The 17,693-nt window shown below is 43.1% G+C and overlaps 1 protein-coding gene across 2 annotated transcripts in view; it reads right to left on the bottom strand.

The window, feature by feature from the left end:
* Positions 1–17,693, bottom strand: part of LOC130086678 (inactive N-acetylated-alpha-linked acidic dipeptidase-like protein 2) — a 398,589-nt gene that overhangs the window by 347,008 nt on the left and 33,888 nt on the right. Inside the window, exon 1 of one of the 2 annotated variants that reach the window (XM_056252806.1) lies at positions 367–539. The exons of the other annotated variant lie outside the window; for it this stretch is intronic. Within the exon in view, the coding sequence (XP_056108781.1) occupies positions 367–409 (43 nt within the window). The 5' untranslated portion in view covers positions 410–539. Of the gene's footprint in view, positions 1–366; positions 540–17,693 lie in introns of those variants that run through there. 2 annotated transcript variants of the gene reach the window in all.

The following is a 17,693-nucleotide window of genomic DNA, read 5'->3' as shown; positions in this document are numbered from 1 at the left end:
AAAGATATTAGCTTTTCACATTAAACTCAAAATGATAAGCCGAATCGCATCATGTTGTAAGTTAAACTATGTGCAAACTCAGTTAACTCAAACACCATTCACCTACAATGCTTCTGCAGCAAAAAAAAGACACTGAAATACAACTGCTCTCTTGATTCATGTACTATCTCATCATGAACATCACATAAGGAAACCCAGGAGGCTACTTCACCAAAACCACTGGAAACGGTTCTCTAAATGTGAGTCTAACAGTCAACTTAGGGAGCCTGTTGCACCTGCCGAAGCACCCATTCAAAACAGGGCAGTGAGAAAACCAACATCGTGCTCATTATGGAGAATAAGAGGGTTGGCAATATAAACATTTACCTTGCAGGGCTGGGTTTGAATGGAATCCCTGTGTGTCCACCATCGCAGGTACACTCTCTATCCCTCACTCGCTCGCTCGCTCTCCCCCTGTGAGGCGGCTGACAGGAGAATTGGTTATCTAATAGGTTCCCATGTAGCTTTGTCTCCCTCTCACAAGTGCGGCTCTAAGGAGGATTTCTCCTCATGTTGACAAATTAGCATAAGCTGCTTCCTGGCTCACCTGTACTCATCCAACCTGTTTGGCGCCTCCTCCGCCCCGCTGTGCCGCATGCACCTGCTGAAACTGGACACACTGCACCGCCTGAAAATGTACTTAGTTGCATGTTAGAACAATTACTTAATCCAAAGGAATGAATCAGGTACACCTCCTGGGACGCTTACAATGCCAGAGCTTTTTATTGTTCAGATTTTAGACCGTCTTTGAAGTAATTGCGACTTTAAAAGTCAATTTTAAGGTGAGAAGACAAGGAAAAACTATAAGCCTAGAACTTCTTTTCCCCTAAAGGGAATAGAAACCCCATTCTGACTTTATCTTTGCCTTGTAAGCAGATACGACAATGAAGCCAATGAGGAGTGGAACTCGCAGGGAACTCGCAGAGAATGGCCCGACAGTATGAATCATCGACGTTCTGCTTTGTTTAGTCCTCAAATTTACTTTCATAAGGATGATGCAGCACAAAAGATGACAAATGGCTCTGATAGAACAATGTCAATTAGATATTACAAAACACTCATTTTTTGGTTGTTTTGTATGTATTTGTCATCATAAAAAATGGATGTGATTTTATAAATGATTAATGGATAAGGTCAACAAATAATGTAATTTATTTAACCAAAGTCGCTTTTTTAAAATAACTAGACTGCTTAATTAATGTGATGCACTTTCATTTGCTGAAAAAGACAAACGAAACACACTATTATCAAGCCCTGTAATTTGGCATTACTGATACCTAAAAGAGGCCTATCAACTACACAACAAGCATTTCCTTAATTCTGAACACTTCCCAGGTAACAAAAATATGTTCTAAGAATATTTTGCTAACACTCACATTAAGTTAAAAAAAAACTTCTTTTTTTTCTTGGTCAGGCAAAAGTTAAAAGGCAGGGTAGGCAGTTTGTTTCTAAAAAACTTTTTCCCAAATTTGTTTAAACTGTCTTTATATATCAATACACATCTAAAATGTAAGTACTCTGAAAAGGAGAGTATAAAAATCGAGTGTCTGTAGTCCTCTCAGGACTGCAATAAACACAGCTACTCTTTCCATTCGGAATGAATCCAATGATTGGCTGAGTGACTGTCACTTTCCCTCGCTACCATGGCTACCACCCCTGCTGATACAAGAGCTGCCCACATGCGCGCACTCGGTTGACTCGCTCATTTCGAACGAGGAGAGGCACTTACTGGCCGGAAGCTAGGAAGTCTCACAATTATGGCAGAGAAAGAACAGTCAAAATTCCCAGTACCACCTGTACCTGCATATACAGTCAGCGCAGGCAAACAAGGCAAAAAAAGGTGATGTCACTCCATGCACTGCGTTCCTCTCCGCTCGGCGCTGGTAAACGCGTCCTCCAGCTGAGCGGTCGGCATCACGCGTTCATGTGTTTTGGGGGCGTGGCTTTGGAAGGAGCCCTAAAGGGAGGGGGTGGGAGTTTCTCTGTTGGATACTTTCCAAAATCCAGCGGTTTTCTGCTAGTTTCTCAAACTTACCTACCCTGCCTTTAAGGGAACATTCCATTTTATCTTTTTGCAGACATTATGACAACGTTACTTTCGAATGTACTTTAGGTACAATCTGAAACTACTGAAGTAGTAACATTTAAAAAATGTTACACAAACATCCAACCAGAAACGAAGTTTCAGAAAAGAAGTTCCATGAACGACATTTTGAGAACATTATTATAGACCAGCATATTCCTGGAGGACGGTTGGTTCTTAACTTTAAGAAACCTTGACAGAACGTTAGCCAAAGTTCTGAGAACATTCCCTGTTAGCTGGATTTAGGGATGTTAACGATTAATCGACGATTGGTCGATGATCGTATTGTCGACCAAAAGATTTCTTTATTTTTTCTTTTTTTTACATGAAGGTAAGTAAATTATGACCGAATTTTCATTGTAGGATCTGTGTAAGGCTTTGTATTTAAATACATTTTCATGGTTGAGTAGTGTGCGCTCACAAAAGTGAGACAAAACTCTTCTGATCGTAGCTACAATTATGAATTGCAAAGTTGACTTTCTGGTCCACACACGGCGTTGCTCATTATAGAGAGAAAAATGAATTTTTCCTCGAGTGTCTGACTCTAAACTGCATTTTAAGAGGAATATGGAAATCTTTTGATCTGCAGAATGCAAATCTTTTCGCCACCCACATAAACAGGCCAGGCGTGAAGGCTTTAACAAGAGGGTCCACAGAGCGGCTCCTGGGTCTAATGAGTGTGCGATGGCACCCGTTCCTCTCCTCAGCCCATCTGAGGACTGCTCAGCCTCTGTAACATGCATCAGACTGATAGGTTACTCCGGTCTATGGTTTAATAAAGTGAAGAGGTTTCGGTTTACACAACTGCCTGTTTTCAATATCCATCAGATTCCCTGGAAAAAATGGCATCACTCACTGCGCATACACCTTAAAGATGCTCTCAACGTGAATAACATAACTGAATTACCACAGCAAAAGATCCCAACATACATGCATACCCCTATTATGTTACACATTCACAGACTGCTGGGTAATAAAAGACCAGCAGGCCCAATATTCAGGCCAGTTGTTGTGGCCCCATTGTTCAAATCCTGATGGGAATCTCACAGAGGCCGGTTGAATAGGGATGCTACAGCAGTCTTCCCATGGTTTCTAAGTGATGGGGACTTGGCTCATGTTCACCAACTTCATCTTAATGTTTAGATGCACCTGATAATAGCATCACCTGGGTCTCCTCCTCCTCGTCCTCATCCTCTAGGACTTTGTATAACACTAACTCATTGAAAATAAATCAATAGCCGCTTAGAGACTGGGACTCTTATTTCTGGCTGTGTCTGTAGGCCACTGAAAGAACACAAAAACTGAATTCACCAAAGCCCCATAATTATGATTAAGAGCTTACCACACAAAAAGGAGCAGGAGAAGAATGTTTTCTGCTGTCTCATCTTTGCAACAGAGGATACAAAGTGGACAGTAGAAAAGGGCACTTGGATTTAGCATTTTCCATGACTTTTTATCCACTTTTGTCTTTTGTATGAAAAATCCTCATAAGTGAATACAATGAAAATGTTCAGTAGAATAAACTACCAGGATTAGAGCAGATATTTGGATAAAATGGATTTTCATGCCAAAGAAAGAAAGAAAGAAAGAAAGAAAGAAAGAAAGAAAGAAAGAAAGAAAGAAAGAAAGAAAGAAAGAAAGAAAGAAAGAAAGAAAGAAAGAAAGAAAGAAAGAAAGAAAGAAAGAAAGAAAGAATGAAGGAAAGAAAGAAAGGAAAGAAAGAAAGGAAAGAAAGAAAGAAAGAAAGAAAGAAAGAAAGAAAGAAAGAAAGAAAGAAAGAAAGAAAGAAAGAAAGAAAGAAAGAAAGAAAGAAAGAAAGAAAGAAAGAAAGAAAGAAAGAAAGAAATAAGGACATAGCTCTAAGTGAATGAAAACATCCTGCAAAGTTTTAAATCTGAAAGTGTACCTTATATAAAGTTATCTTGCAAAAGTAATGCTGCGTCCCAATTCGCATACTATCCGTCCTAAATAGTATTCGAAAATAGAATTAGTACATCCCAAATCGTAGTATGTTGAAACAAGTGTTCCAAAGAGACCCGGATGGTCTACTATTTCCGGTCAGAATCCGAAGTGCAGATCGATGCACACTCTAACGGCTAATATTGCCCACAACCCATCGCGCGTTGGACGAGGATTCGGTTAGAACTACAAACACGACTGAAAAGTGTTAAACAACTACAGACATGGAGGACGCGCGAGTCCGGTGGTTATGTAGAGAGGTTTAGATAAAGGGGTTTGAGTGATTAATTATCAGTATCTAACCTGACGAAAATGTCTTTATTCAATGTTGTCTACATTATATTGCATCTGCAGCATTGTGAACTTTGTAAAGATACGTTTAGCCATTAACTTTTAAATGCATTATTATATTCAAATTGCAGAGCTAACCTTTTCATGCAAGAGTCTCTGCATGAAAGACCCACGACTGGCAGATGAACGTGTTACTACATTTCTCTCCGAAACGGTAAGAAATTAAATTAGATTGAATGGAGGATTTTAACTGTGACGAGATGATTGACAGGGCAGTTTACGGTGACAGGATGCACGCGACAGATCTGGCCGTTAAAGATGACGAGTATGTCCCAAAGCTTGCCTACTCTTTTGCTACACACTCAAAAGTATGTACTTTTTCTACACAAAAAGAGTACATACATTTAGGGCGTAGTTTAAGTAGGCGAATTGGGACGCAGCCTAAGACTCGACTGTTTTTTTCAAACCAGTCATAAGCCGTTTTGTTGTGACGTCAAGACGAAACATTAGCATATTGCCCACCCACTAATTGCACATGCAGACACCAGGGAAAACTTGAACCTCAACCCGGAAGCTGATTCCTGTGGACACTGGACAGCATCATGTCGAGAAGACCCCGTGCTCTACAATACAGTTTTTTTTTTTCACTGCCCAAGGACGAGCATGTGAAGAATCAGTGGTTAAAATTAATCTTTACCACAATTCCACAGCAGTATAATCCTTTTGCTGTGTTCCCTTTATTTTACTTACGACTGCTTCTCAAATCTCAGGGTTCAATGCAGGAAAGATGGTGTTCAAAATACTTAGTTTTGAGTTTTATATCGTGTTATCTCCAGCTAACCGGTTAACTCACATTATTACTGTCTTACTGAAATACTTCTGCTAATTAACTGTGGGCCATTATTACCTAAAACTGTGTCTATTAATGCAGAATGTCTGTCGTTCTCACTACTTTGAGGAAAGATTAAGCATGGAGCAAGATTTGTTTTACCAATGTTTATGTTACATCAGTCATTCACGCTAGAGCTCGGCTAATGTATGTAAGGGTTAATGCCCGACGGAGTGTCCATTGTCAGGTATTAATGGACGACGGCGAGGTGTGCGCGTTGGACGCTTGCCTCCGCCCTAGTCCATTAATACCTAGACAATGGACACCTCGAAGGGCATTAACCCGCTTATACCATGGTCACTTGCCAAATAACACATTTTTAAAACATTAGTTTATATTTTAATTAGTTTTACAATCGAAATCTAAAGTTTTTACAAACAATAACTTGGTTTCCCTGGTTACGCCTGACGTTTTTTTTAGCAACCAGAGATATTTATAGTCCGCTCAGCTCGTAGAACCCTTCAGTTTAACTAACTTACGAGCCAGAAAGTTAACGTATTTTTTTTCATGCAAGTTAGGCTTTTCTAGCTATGGGCGTTACACTTTCGTTTATTTTAACCTATAAAATCCTTAAATCCTTTAACCTTCTTGTTTTTGTTTTCTCAGTTGTGGAATCCAATCATTAAATGTACATTTGAGGTAGTTTTTTCTTGCTTTATTAAGTATTTCCATTTTATGCAACTTTACACATTTACTACTATTATTAGTTACCAACTCCATTAGGCCTGACATATATTTTGTAATTAACGGTCCAAAAACACAGGCAAACAAGGATATCCAGGACAATGGGCCAAAGAGCAAGACCAAGGAAACCAGGATAGAGGTGCTCAGAATAGCAGTGTAACAAATCAAGACTATGCAAAGTGAGAATGAAAACACAGCGCTTAGGCCGTGTGTCCACCAAAGCGTTTTTAGCCAGCTGAAAACGCTAGACGCTCTGCTGAAAACGCCTTGCTGTGGGCGCTTATGAGCATTTTGGCAGCGCAGCGATACAGAATATCCGCAGCACAGTTTACTTGTAACTGATTTCGCAGATAATTTGTTGAAATTCATACTAAAAAAATGTTTTCATCCATATTTTTTTTTCGGTTAGCTCTGCTGGTTGATGTCGTTGTACAGAAAGAATGTTGTGACAGTTGGTCGGTGTGGTATTTGTCCCACCCCTCCTCCACTGTGATTGGACGGCTGGGTAAAAAGTGACAGTAATAAGCGCTGTGTTTTATCCAAAGTTAAACATTCTTCAACTCTCGGCGACCTGTAAAAAACGCAGAGCGCTCAGCACTTCAGCGTGAAAAAAACGTTCAGCGCCTCGTTACGCTCATGGCGTTTTAAAAACGCAGCGCTCCCATTGAAAACAATTGAAAAAATACGCCAGCCGCGTGAAAAAACACTTTGGTGGACACACGGCCTTAAGTTCCTAATGGAAAAGGCCAGGAGTAGGGATGAGTGCCCTCTGGTATCACACTGTATGATCTATTATCCAGAATGGCATAACTAGCATATTCTATAAAAATGTTTAAAAAAAAATCTATTTACAACATCGATTACTTGAACAATGTGTAATTAAAAGCCATACCACAATGAGAACAATGTTTACCATTATATAAGCTGCTACTGTCAAAGCATTATATAAGCTATTATTAAAAGTTTCTTCAAACAATGCAAAAGCTTTCAAAATATAAAGTTAACTTTAACATCAACAACATAAGCACTTTAAAGTGACTTGTATGGCTTAATATAACGTAACTTATGTCTCTTACCTAAATATGTAGTAGAAAACACATGAAAGATTTACGTTGTTTAAAAAATTCACATCGTTTTATACATATTTTGGACAAAGGGGGCCGCTATTTTAGGTGCGCAATGCATTCGATGCCAAATCGTGCAGCTTTTGGCTGTTATTTTTAGTCGAATGGCAACAAGAGAATAGAAACGCAGATCAGTGGAAAGACAAAAAGTGTAAGGTCTAGAGAAGCGGCTTTTTTTTTGTTGAGCGCCGAGTTTTTAGTATGATGTGTCATGGACGAGATGCTAGCGCAGAGGTTAAGAGCAATAATTCTGCTGGCCAAGGACCAGGAAATGGCAGTGTTTTACTAGGCGTAAAAGAAGGCCCAAAACCCCTCTAAAACCAGCCACCAGACCAGCCTGTGCAGGCTTGGAGACTGGCTAAGACCAACAAACTAGCTGAAGCTATAGTTTAAGATGGGTTTGTTTCAGCAGTAAATTCATAAAGCCCTAAATTCCTGCTCATTTAGGTGGCAAATGAATATGTCAATAATTTGGTTTTACCTGCACTAGCACCTCACATCAGGTGTTAAGGAAGTGCATGGTTTTCTTTAGTATTTACCTCAAGCTGCTGCCATTAGCATGTTTGTATCACAGTTAATGCTCTCAGCAGGAAGAGTGGGTGAAAGCAGCACATCACCACCGCAGTCACTTGTTACACTGATAATCTGCTGTGATGGGATCGCAGCACCAATCGATGTTTCAAGATGCTTACACTTATAGACATGTGGACAAGTAGGCTAGTAAGATTAGCATCTGGCACAACACGATCACTTCACACATGAAGAGCCAGAGACACAAGAAACTATCAAGCCTGGATGTGACATTATGAACAAAGCAACAAAAAAAAAACCCATAGAATTTCACCAAGAGAAAAAATAGCTTGTTTGTGTACTTGGTCAAAAAGCCTTGCAAGTTCATGTTAAGTAATGAATTATTGCACCTATTATGTTACAAAATGAATAGATTATATTAATTGTTGCTGTAAACGATTGTTGTTGTTTATTGTTAGTTCATCCATAATCAAACAAATACTATTGTATGGTAAATTCAATTTTCATTACATTCAGTCCTCTTCAAGGCGACTCTCTTCGCCGTCTCTCTTCAACAAAGGCATTTTCTGAAAGCTTTCCGTGTTTAGTAGTTTTTAGTTTTTTTGTGTGATTTGGTGATTATAAAAAAAAAACACATTGCTTTGCCTGACAGATAAAAGTGGAAGGCATCACATCAGCCTACTTTATGTTGCATTATATGCTGACAAACTGGTTCAACACTACAGATTACAGTCAGTACTGCATACAAATGTTTTCATGGCAGACCCTCATGAAAACCCCTCTAAACATCTTTATGTTTCACTCTATATATATACCAAACAAGAAACTGTGACTGTTGCTTGCTAACTGTGATTGTTACGCGTTACATTTTTATGTAAGCAGCTGCTTTCACATGCAACGATGTTCCGTCTTCTCAGCAACAAAATATCGATAGACTCTGTGATATCAATAGGGGTGTGACGGTTAATATATAACCGTGAGACCGACGGTTATAGTTGAACACCGTCATTAGAACTCTATAACCGCCAAAACCGTGCTATTAAAATATTTTGTACAAACTTTTTTTTTATCATAGAGAATGTTTAAATACTAATATCATCTTACGAGGGAAAAGGAGGCTGCTACTGCTGGAGATGATTCGGGAGAGGTCTGTGCACCTTTAACGATCAGAGCGCGCGCTGACACGGAGTAAAGCCTTGTTTATACTCGACGCGTCCGCACGATCGCGAAGGTGCGCGCGGCAAAAATGACGCGTTCGGTGCGCAAGACCGGCAAGACCCCATTTGGCTTGGCTGTGTGCACGGCTTTTGCAACAGCCCGCGCGGCGCCGCGTCCGAGGGTGACCGACTTCAAGCCGAATCTGCCCGAGCATGAACGTCTCACCGCACCGGCACGCAGTTTGCACATCTAAATTGCAAAGTTAATTCCAAAGTTTTTTCGTTAAGGTTTTGTTTACTGTGTGTGATTTATTTAAAACAAAGCACATTCATTGCAATGTTTGTTTATTTTGTTTGTTAAGGATTTGTTTACTGTGTGATACATTTAATGGAAAGCACATTCACTTCTAGTTGTCTTGCTGTTCATGTTAAATAAACGCCAGTAGCTAATCAGTTTCTGCTTGTTTATTCAAACTAAGTTGTCCTATAACAGACGAACAGTTATTCAAGTGACCTCTCTAGTGCCCAGTGTTGAATAATAAGTTACCCAGGACCCAGCTACAGAAACCCAACAGACAGTCGAAGTCAAATACAAAAATAGACTTTATTAAGGGTCAACAAACACTAAAAGGGAAATACTGATACGTAGGGGAAATAAAAACAGTTCACTAAAATCAAGTCTCTGATATCCTGTAGCCAGAAGTTGAGGGTCAGTGGTTGCGTGGCTTCTCGGTAGTTCGCTCCGGCTGTCTTCCCTCAAAGCGGTCACGTCCAAAGGGTCGTCAGACCTACAGAAGATAGTCACGGTGATCTAGGCAGCAAACAGCGAGCGTTGAGGGAGATTCCGAAGTAACCAAGACAGTCTTCACAGCAGCACTGGACTCAGGGACCCCAAGATGCATAAGCCAGAGGAGTCCTTCAGGCAACGATAGCGAGCGTTGAGGGAGGTTCGAGGATAGCCACACGATCTTCAGGAAAACGTCAGACACTGGAACCACAAGCTGCGTATATCAGAGGCTGGAAGAAAGCAACCACAATGACCACAAGAAGCAAACGGCGACACCCACTCACATTATGTGGTAGAAAAATATAAATTACAGCCCTTCAGGCAACAATAGCGAGCATTGAGGGAGGTTCGAGGATAGCCACACGATCTTCAGGAAAACGTCAGACACTGGAACCACAAGCTGAGTATAGCAGAGGCTGGAAGAAAGCAACCACAATGACCACCGACACCACAAGTATCAAACGGGCACACACACTCACACTGTGTGGAAGAAAAATATAATTACGGCCCATCAGGCAACAATAGAGAACGTTGAGGGAATTCAGTTGCAGTAAACCAGCGTTCAGACAAAGAGGCTTTGGAAACTGGACTTCCTTTGCAGAGCAGTAGAGTGCAATAAACACAATGGCAGCACAACAGCAGCCAGGCAAGTCGTGGTCTCCCTTTCTCTTCCAAAGAACCAGCTTTTATATCCGTCAACCAGGGCATGGCTGGTTGCTAGACCATTAGTTGCTAATTGCAATCATCAGCAGCAAGGCATAGGCAATAATCTATTCTCGTCTACTCAATCAGTGACAGGAAGTATTGTCCAAATATGGGCAGAGAGGAGGAACGTAATAATGAGTACCAAATAAACCAATTAAGTCACATTGGCAGGAGAGGAAGTAGTCCAAATATGGGCATATAAAACAGGACGTGGGTTGTCAGGTTTGTCCATAAGCAGATGTCTAAAAAGAGTAAAATAGGGCAGAAGTAATAGCAACAACAAAACCCACTACAAATTTGATGCATACGTAGTTACGTACAGTGAATACCCACTACAATTCAGAGTGCAAATACATTCACACACACAGTAAACACCATCACACAGTAAGGCCCTAATGTCTCTAATTAGGCAACAAAGAAAAGAAAGGACTGGTTCAGCCTGTGACATCTGTGTCATTGATTGGACGAACAACGCACGCAACCTGTTTACATAAGGGCTCTAGCATTACGTGTCATCATATAAAACACTGCCAGCTGTACTATCAAGTTTATTTTCTGAACTGAATTTTCGAAATATAAAAGGTAAGAATTAAATGGTCTCTTTTTCACTCCAATTGATGCCTTTTCCTAGCCTGGCTAACGCCAGACCCAATCTCGTTGAGAATTGGGTCTGGGAACCACATGTTCATTTTCTCGTATTTGAGGCGTGGTTTACGAATGCCCAGAGCCGTTTATTGGGTGCTAAGAATGTCTATCAAATGCGCCTGTACGTAGCTCATAGCCAATCGTTTCGATTATACCAGATGACGTATGTAGAGCGACAGAAATTAGACGAGGGAGACGACGATGGCCGATGGGTCAGAGATTTATGTGTAGCCTACACGATGGCGTGTATCTAACGGCCGTTTCACACCGCATGCGTGAGCGGCGCGTATTTTTTCGGCGTGCATGTTAAGCAATGAGTGCATTCACACCGGGAGCAGCGCGTGAGCGTCGAGCAGGAGCGGCGCGTGAGCAGCAGTGAAGCGGGGGTTTCGAATCTGTTTTTTGCTGCATTGCTCACGCTAAATTAAAGTGAAAGCACACTTTTGATGGACAAAAATAAATGTGATTTCACAAAAAAATTGCCCAAAATGCACAGAATTAGCATGTCTAGTGAGTTTTAACAAGAACTTGAGTAGGCAAATAAAAGAAAATAAAGACTCTAAAACATTTATAGAAGATTTACCCGGTAAAAACTTGTTTTTAATTATTCAGTTTGGGTGAAAGTTGTGTATTATATAAATAAAAAAAACTAAAGTAAACTAGCCAGAAAATATTATATATAAACGTTCTTTTAGTTCATGTAACGTTAACACACAGACAGCTACAGGCTAGCAAAACCCAAATCAAACCCGAGTGTGTGGTTTATTTGTGTGTTTTGTTTTTTATCCGCGGAGTTGCGGTCTTGTAAACATCGAAAGTATGACTGAAACTAATAGATTGGAGCCATTTTCTGGGTTGTTTTGTTGTATTACATATGCGAATGTTGTACACCTCCCCATTACAAACTTTCAAGACTATCAATGTTATAAAATGACCAACTTCTAAAAACCAATGTATAGTTGTTTTTGTAAAGAATTGCTCGCTTATATATAATGCCGAAGTCATATTTCAATGTCTTTGGAAAACAAGAAAAAACACAAAATGACTTAAGCAATTATGCTATGAGGCTAACGATATGTAGCTTTGGAGCCGCTGCTGTGACACTGTCTACAAACGCTTCCAGTGTGAATACTCTCGCGCGTCTGCAGCTGCAGTGACGATGTAGTTACGCTGACGCGCTGCTCAAATGCCGCTCACGCTTGCGGTGTGAAACCTATATGTGAAAAGGTAACTTCGCGTCTACTGCCATGTTTGATCCATAGGTATAAACAAACTGCTTCGGTGTGTCGCATAGACGCGTCATCGTCTTGCTGCTCCCTCCCCGTTCTGTGATTGGTTCCCTAAATGAGGCGAAAAATCTGGCCATGGTATCCAGACTGCCTTTCAGCGTGAATTGAATCGCGCTGCGGTAAGGCAGTATGGGGAAACCCAGGCTAGCCTTTTCCATCAACATTTAACATTTTTCCTATCAAACGTTTAAATGACTGTTTATATACAACGCACCGTGTTTCCGTGATTGTCCAAAGCACGTGAATATGATTTTAGTAAGTATTCTACACCACTTGTTCACATCGCAAAAGTGGTGTTAACCCTGCTCCGGAGCAGGGTTTCGTAACCCTGGGTAAAAAGTGTTGCTAAACTTGCTTCTAAATTATAAGTGTAAAACGTACTCGGTTACTAACGTAACTTCTGTTCTCTCTAGAGAGGGAACGAGTACTGCGTAATATCTTAAGCTATGGGGAAAACCTCTTTTCCTCGAGATATTGAAGCCAAAAATTATCCTTAATTTTTAATCAATGTAAAACGCTTTGCGGCAGCATGCAAAAATAGGCGAGGCGGCTCGCGCGCCTATTGGCTGCCCTGCGGCAAAAGCAGCAGCCTATCGAGAGCGGCTCTGCGTGACGTCTTGACCAATGGGGGCACTTTGCCCCCATTTCATCACGTTCCGCCAGAAAGGGCGTGGTCTCGCCCTATATAAGCAGGTCGATAGCTGATACAAACTGGTTCTTCATCGCCGAAGCGAACCAGAGCGTATTGTAAGCACAGAAAGATACGCAGTACTCGTTCCCTCTCTAGAGAGAACAGAGGTTACGTTAGTAACCGAGTACGTTCTCTTACGAGAGTATCTCTCGTACTGCGTAATATCTTACGCTATAGGGAACACAGTGTAACACGCCGTGCATACAGGGATCCAACACCAAAGTCCCAAGGGCAGAGGCCCGGGGCGCATGTAGTGCATAAACCACTCACAGAGAGTGAAGGAAGAGGGGCTAGAAGCGTTATTCCTTATAAAATAGCATCCAGAGGAGCTAATCATATAGATATTATACCACGCAGCCAGGGTGAAAACACTTTCAGCCTAAACTGGGTGGCCATACATGTGTCAAACACATTTTTGCGGGCTGTGTTTGTGTGTAGAAATGAGCACTGGGTTGTGGGCATTTTTATTACACTCATAACACCATCGGCTGTGGCCGGAACACCAGAAAATACACTGCTTATGTGATTTATCTGGGTCGCCGTGGAAACAGCATTTGTGTGCAGGCAAGCGGGCCGTGGTACTGGCTTGCTTACTGCAAAATACACTGGAACAGTCGCATTTTCTGGAACTGAACGAGCGAAAAATTTCGGTGGAAGTCTGGCCGCGGCAAGACTGAAACACCGTCGATTTCCTAGGAGGCTAGGAAGACTTGTGTTGGTTTCGTTTTACAGAAACCGTGGTAGTGTTTGTAGGCACTGGGTTGTGGGCACATTCACTACATTTAATGCACAATTGACATGCGTCGATTTCATTTGTGCGAGCCCTGTACCGTGGCGGGCTGTGTTTGTGTAGAAATGAACACTGGGCTGTGGGCATTTTATTACACTCATAACACCATCGGCTGTGGCCGGAAAACCAGAAAATAGAATGCTTATATGATTTTTCTGGGTCACCGCGGAAACGGCATTTATGTAAATGGTAAATGGACTACATTTATATAGCGTTTTCACAGACCCAATGGCCACCAAAGCGCTTTACATATTGCCTCACATTCACCCATTCATACACCGACGGCGGTGTCAGCCATGCAAGGCGCCATCCAGCTCGTCGGGAGCAGCTGAGATTAGGTGTCTTGCTCATGGACACTTCGACACTTGGTCAGGTGGAACCGGGGATTGAACCACCAACCTTCCAGTTTGTAGACAACCTACATGAACCACTGAGCCACTGCCGCTTATGTGCAGGCAAGCGGGCCGTGGTACCGGCTTGTTTACTGCAAAATACACCGGAGCAGTCGCATTTTCTGGAACTGAACGAGCGAAAAGTTTCGGTGGAAGTCTGGCCGCGGCGAGACTAAATCTGCTGCGAGAGCCGGGATCGAACACGGGTCTCTCGCGCGAAGGCTTCGGGTTCCGCCACTGAGCCACAGGAGAGAACTGCATTAGCGCAAGCAGATAAGAGAGTGTCATCACAGTTTTGTGTGTGTCGGCGTTTGTTTGCAGGTGTGCGTGTTATACAACAGGCTCATCGAATATTGACATTTTCAGCCGCTAAGAGGAGCTGAGAAATGTTTGAGAAATGGAGATTAGTCCGGCCTCGGCTAAAACACACTCTTTCCTCATTTGCCGGTGACGCACGCCCATGGGGGGCGGGGTAGATTTCTTATAGCGTAAAGAAAGCTAGGCGCGGTTTTAGGGCTCGCGGTCTTGATGCTGGCCCGTTTCCCTGACGACTCGCGGACAGAAGGGGGAGGTCCACAGAGCTCGCCCAGTCCTCACTGTCCGACGCCAGGATAGAGCAGCAGGTCTCCTCTACAGATGCAGCTATCTCGTCGTCATTAATGGCGGAAGCGGCGGCGCGTGGCGGCCGTTATCCGTCAGTGAGCGACTCGAGTGAAGCTGGTGGGCGAACCGGCGAGCTTTCACGGGCTGGAGAAGGCTCGGGGACCTGCTGAGTACGGCACTTTACGGTGCGGCACTGTAGCGGGTGGAAGTGCAGTCTCGCTGAAGGATGCCAGGCGAGTCCTCAGAGTCACCGTAGGCAATAGCTTGCAGTGAGGGCAGCCGCCGTCGGCAAGCGCGAGAGCTGCATGATCCTCTCACAGGCAGGAAACGCATCACATGGCGGTCCCCGTCGCTGAGTGTGGCTCGGCACGAGCCACAGGAGGATGGCATCTTTAAAAAGACGCGGCTATTTTAGATGATAGATGTGTGAGTCGCGGGGCAAGCACACACACACATACACACAGAGCAGAGTAAAGGATATATAGTACGCCGGAAAGCGCAGCAGGTACGGCGAGGTGAAGGCCATAGACTTCAGGCTCAAGGGCTTGTCCCGCTGAAGGCTTGCGTCGACGGCGCGGCTTCTCACTCCGGATCCAGCGGTGCGTGTAGCTTCGCTGAAGAGATGAAAATCAGTTTGTATCAGCTATCGACCTGCTTATATAGGGCTAGACCACGCCCTTTCTGGCGGGACGTGACGAAATGGGCGCGAAGTGCCCCCATTGGTCAAGACGTCACGCAGAGCCGCTCTCGATAGGCTGCTGCTTTTGCCGCAGGGCAGCCAATAGGCGCGTGAGCCGCCTCGCCCATGTCTGCATGCTGCCGCAAAGTGTTTTACATTGATTAAAAATTAAGGATAATTTTTGGCTTCAATATCTCGAGGAAAAGAGGTTTCCCCCATAGCGTAAGATATTACGCAGTACGAGAGATACTCTCGTAAGAGAACATCCTTTTTCTCTGGGTTAAAAGGGGGATTAGAACAACGATAAACTGGGGTTAAGTGCAATGTGAAAAGACCTGTTGGCAGAAAGGTGACTGTGATTTCACTAAGTACAACAATGTTCCTGGAACAACATCTTTGTTGATCCTGGAACAACATCGCAAACAACCAGGCAGATTTAAGATTTGAAGTTTACAGTTTGTCAACTTTAGGCCTACAACCAGCGCTTGGCGCTTCTACATCAGTGTTATCAGAAGCCAGAAAGAGCTTTACAAGACCGTACAAGGTCTAATCAGTAAAAGGGAGAACCCTCTGCAGGCGTTACATTCGTCATCAAGTCAAACCCATCTTCCTGAAAGTTGGCTGCCGGCATGTTGAGTCTTTCACTCCTCTGGTTCTGGAGGGTTCTACCATCGCTGTCACCCTAGGGCGCCCCTGGCTAATACAACATCAGCCCAGGCTATCGTGGAATACGGGTGACGTGCTGCAATGGGGTGAAACCAGCTTTCCTTACTGTTTTCTAGAGTTGCCTCTACAGTCTCCTGACCCTGCTCCATTGATGCCAGTTAATTCCACTACCATTAATGGTAATGATGATGGTAATAAATAATAAATGGTTACTTTGTTTACGCATACACAGACATACACACACCCACACTCACACCCACCCACACACACCTGTACATTAACACACTTTTATTTCACTTCTGGAATTATGGAATTACTAGATTGTTCACTACTGTACAATCTTGGTTTGTATGTCTGACTGTTAAATAAAAATAATAATAATAATAATAATAATAATAATTCCACTACCATTGAAAGCCCCATTGAACAACAACCAGTGGATATCACCCAGAGTGTTGTGCTCCATTTGCAGATGTATTTTCCCCGAAATGATCCACACAGATCATGGGACTGCCCCATTGACCTGGTTCCGGGTGAATCAGTGCCCAGTGGAAAAATCTATCCACTTTCCATTCCCGAACAGAAGGCCATGGAGGAGTACAGGGAGAAAGGGACTCAAGCAGGGTTACATCCGCCAATCAACCTCTTCTGCCGCATCTAGCTCTTTCTTTGTTGGCAAGAAGGATGGAGACTTGAGGCCCTGCATAGACTATCGGGCGCTAAATAAGATCACAGTGAAAATCCGCTATCCACTTCCCCTCATCCCAGCAGCACTGGAACAATTCCACGGCGCTTCTATCTTAACCAAGTTGGTACCTCCGAAGTGCTTAAAAACCGCATCCGGATACGTGAGGGGGACGAGTGGAAGACAGCATTTATAACACTTGCTGGGCACTCAGGATATTGCGTCATGCCATACAGCCTGGTCAACACCCCCTCCGTATTCCTGGACTTCATGAATGAGGTGCTCCGGTACTTCAACCGCTTTGTTGTAGTTTATATCAATGACAACCTGATATATTCCTGGTGCCTGGCTGGACATTGCAATCACGTTTCAGAGGTCCTACAGTGCTTCGCATGAGAACCAGCTTTTCCTGAAGACAGAAAAGTCCAGCTTCCACCAGTCCTCTATCCAGTTCCTTGGGTATAACATATGTATGTAGGGCATTGAGATGGACGAGGGGAAAGTGTCAGCAGTGAGGTCCTGGCCAACTCCAACCACAATAAAAGAACTCCAGAGATTCCTTGGTTTTGCCCATTTTTATAGTCGGTTCATCCAGAATTATAGCTCCACCACATCTCCTCTGACCTCACTGCTGAAAGGCAGGCCCAAGTCTCTGTCATGGACACCAGAAGCAGAACGTGTCATACAACATCTAAAGTCAGCGTTCACCACTTTCACCATCTTGAAAAACCCTCCTTAGTAGAGGTTGATGCCTCCATCTCAGGAGTGAGTGCAGTGTTGTCACAGCGGCAGGAGAAAACGTCCAAACTCCTTCCATGTACCTTCTTCTCCAAGAAACTTAGCCCGGCGGAGCAGAATTATGACATCTGCAACAGAGAGCTAATTGCCATCAAGCTCACCCTAGAGGAGTGGAGGCACTGGTTGGAAGGAGCCAAAACCCCTTCACAGTACTAACAGATCACAAAAATTTGCAGTATCTCCGTGAAGCTAGGAGACTGAATCCC

This window comes from Rhinichthys klamathensis, unplaced genomic scaffold (assembly GCF_029890125.1).
Source record: "Rhinichthys klamathensis goyatoka isolate OS25496 unplaced genomic scaffold, OSU_Roscu_1.1 h1tg000098l_1, whole genome shotgun sequence".
In the NCBI taxonomy this organism is placed as follows: domain Eukaryota; kingdom Metazoa; phylum Chordata; class Actinopteri; order Cypriniformes; family Leuciscidae; genus Rhinichthys; species Rhinichthys klamathensis.
This window is presented reverse-complemented; position numbering and strand designations above follow the sequence as displayed.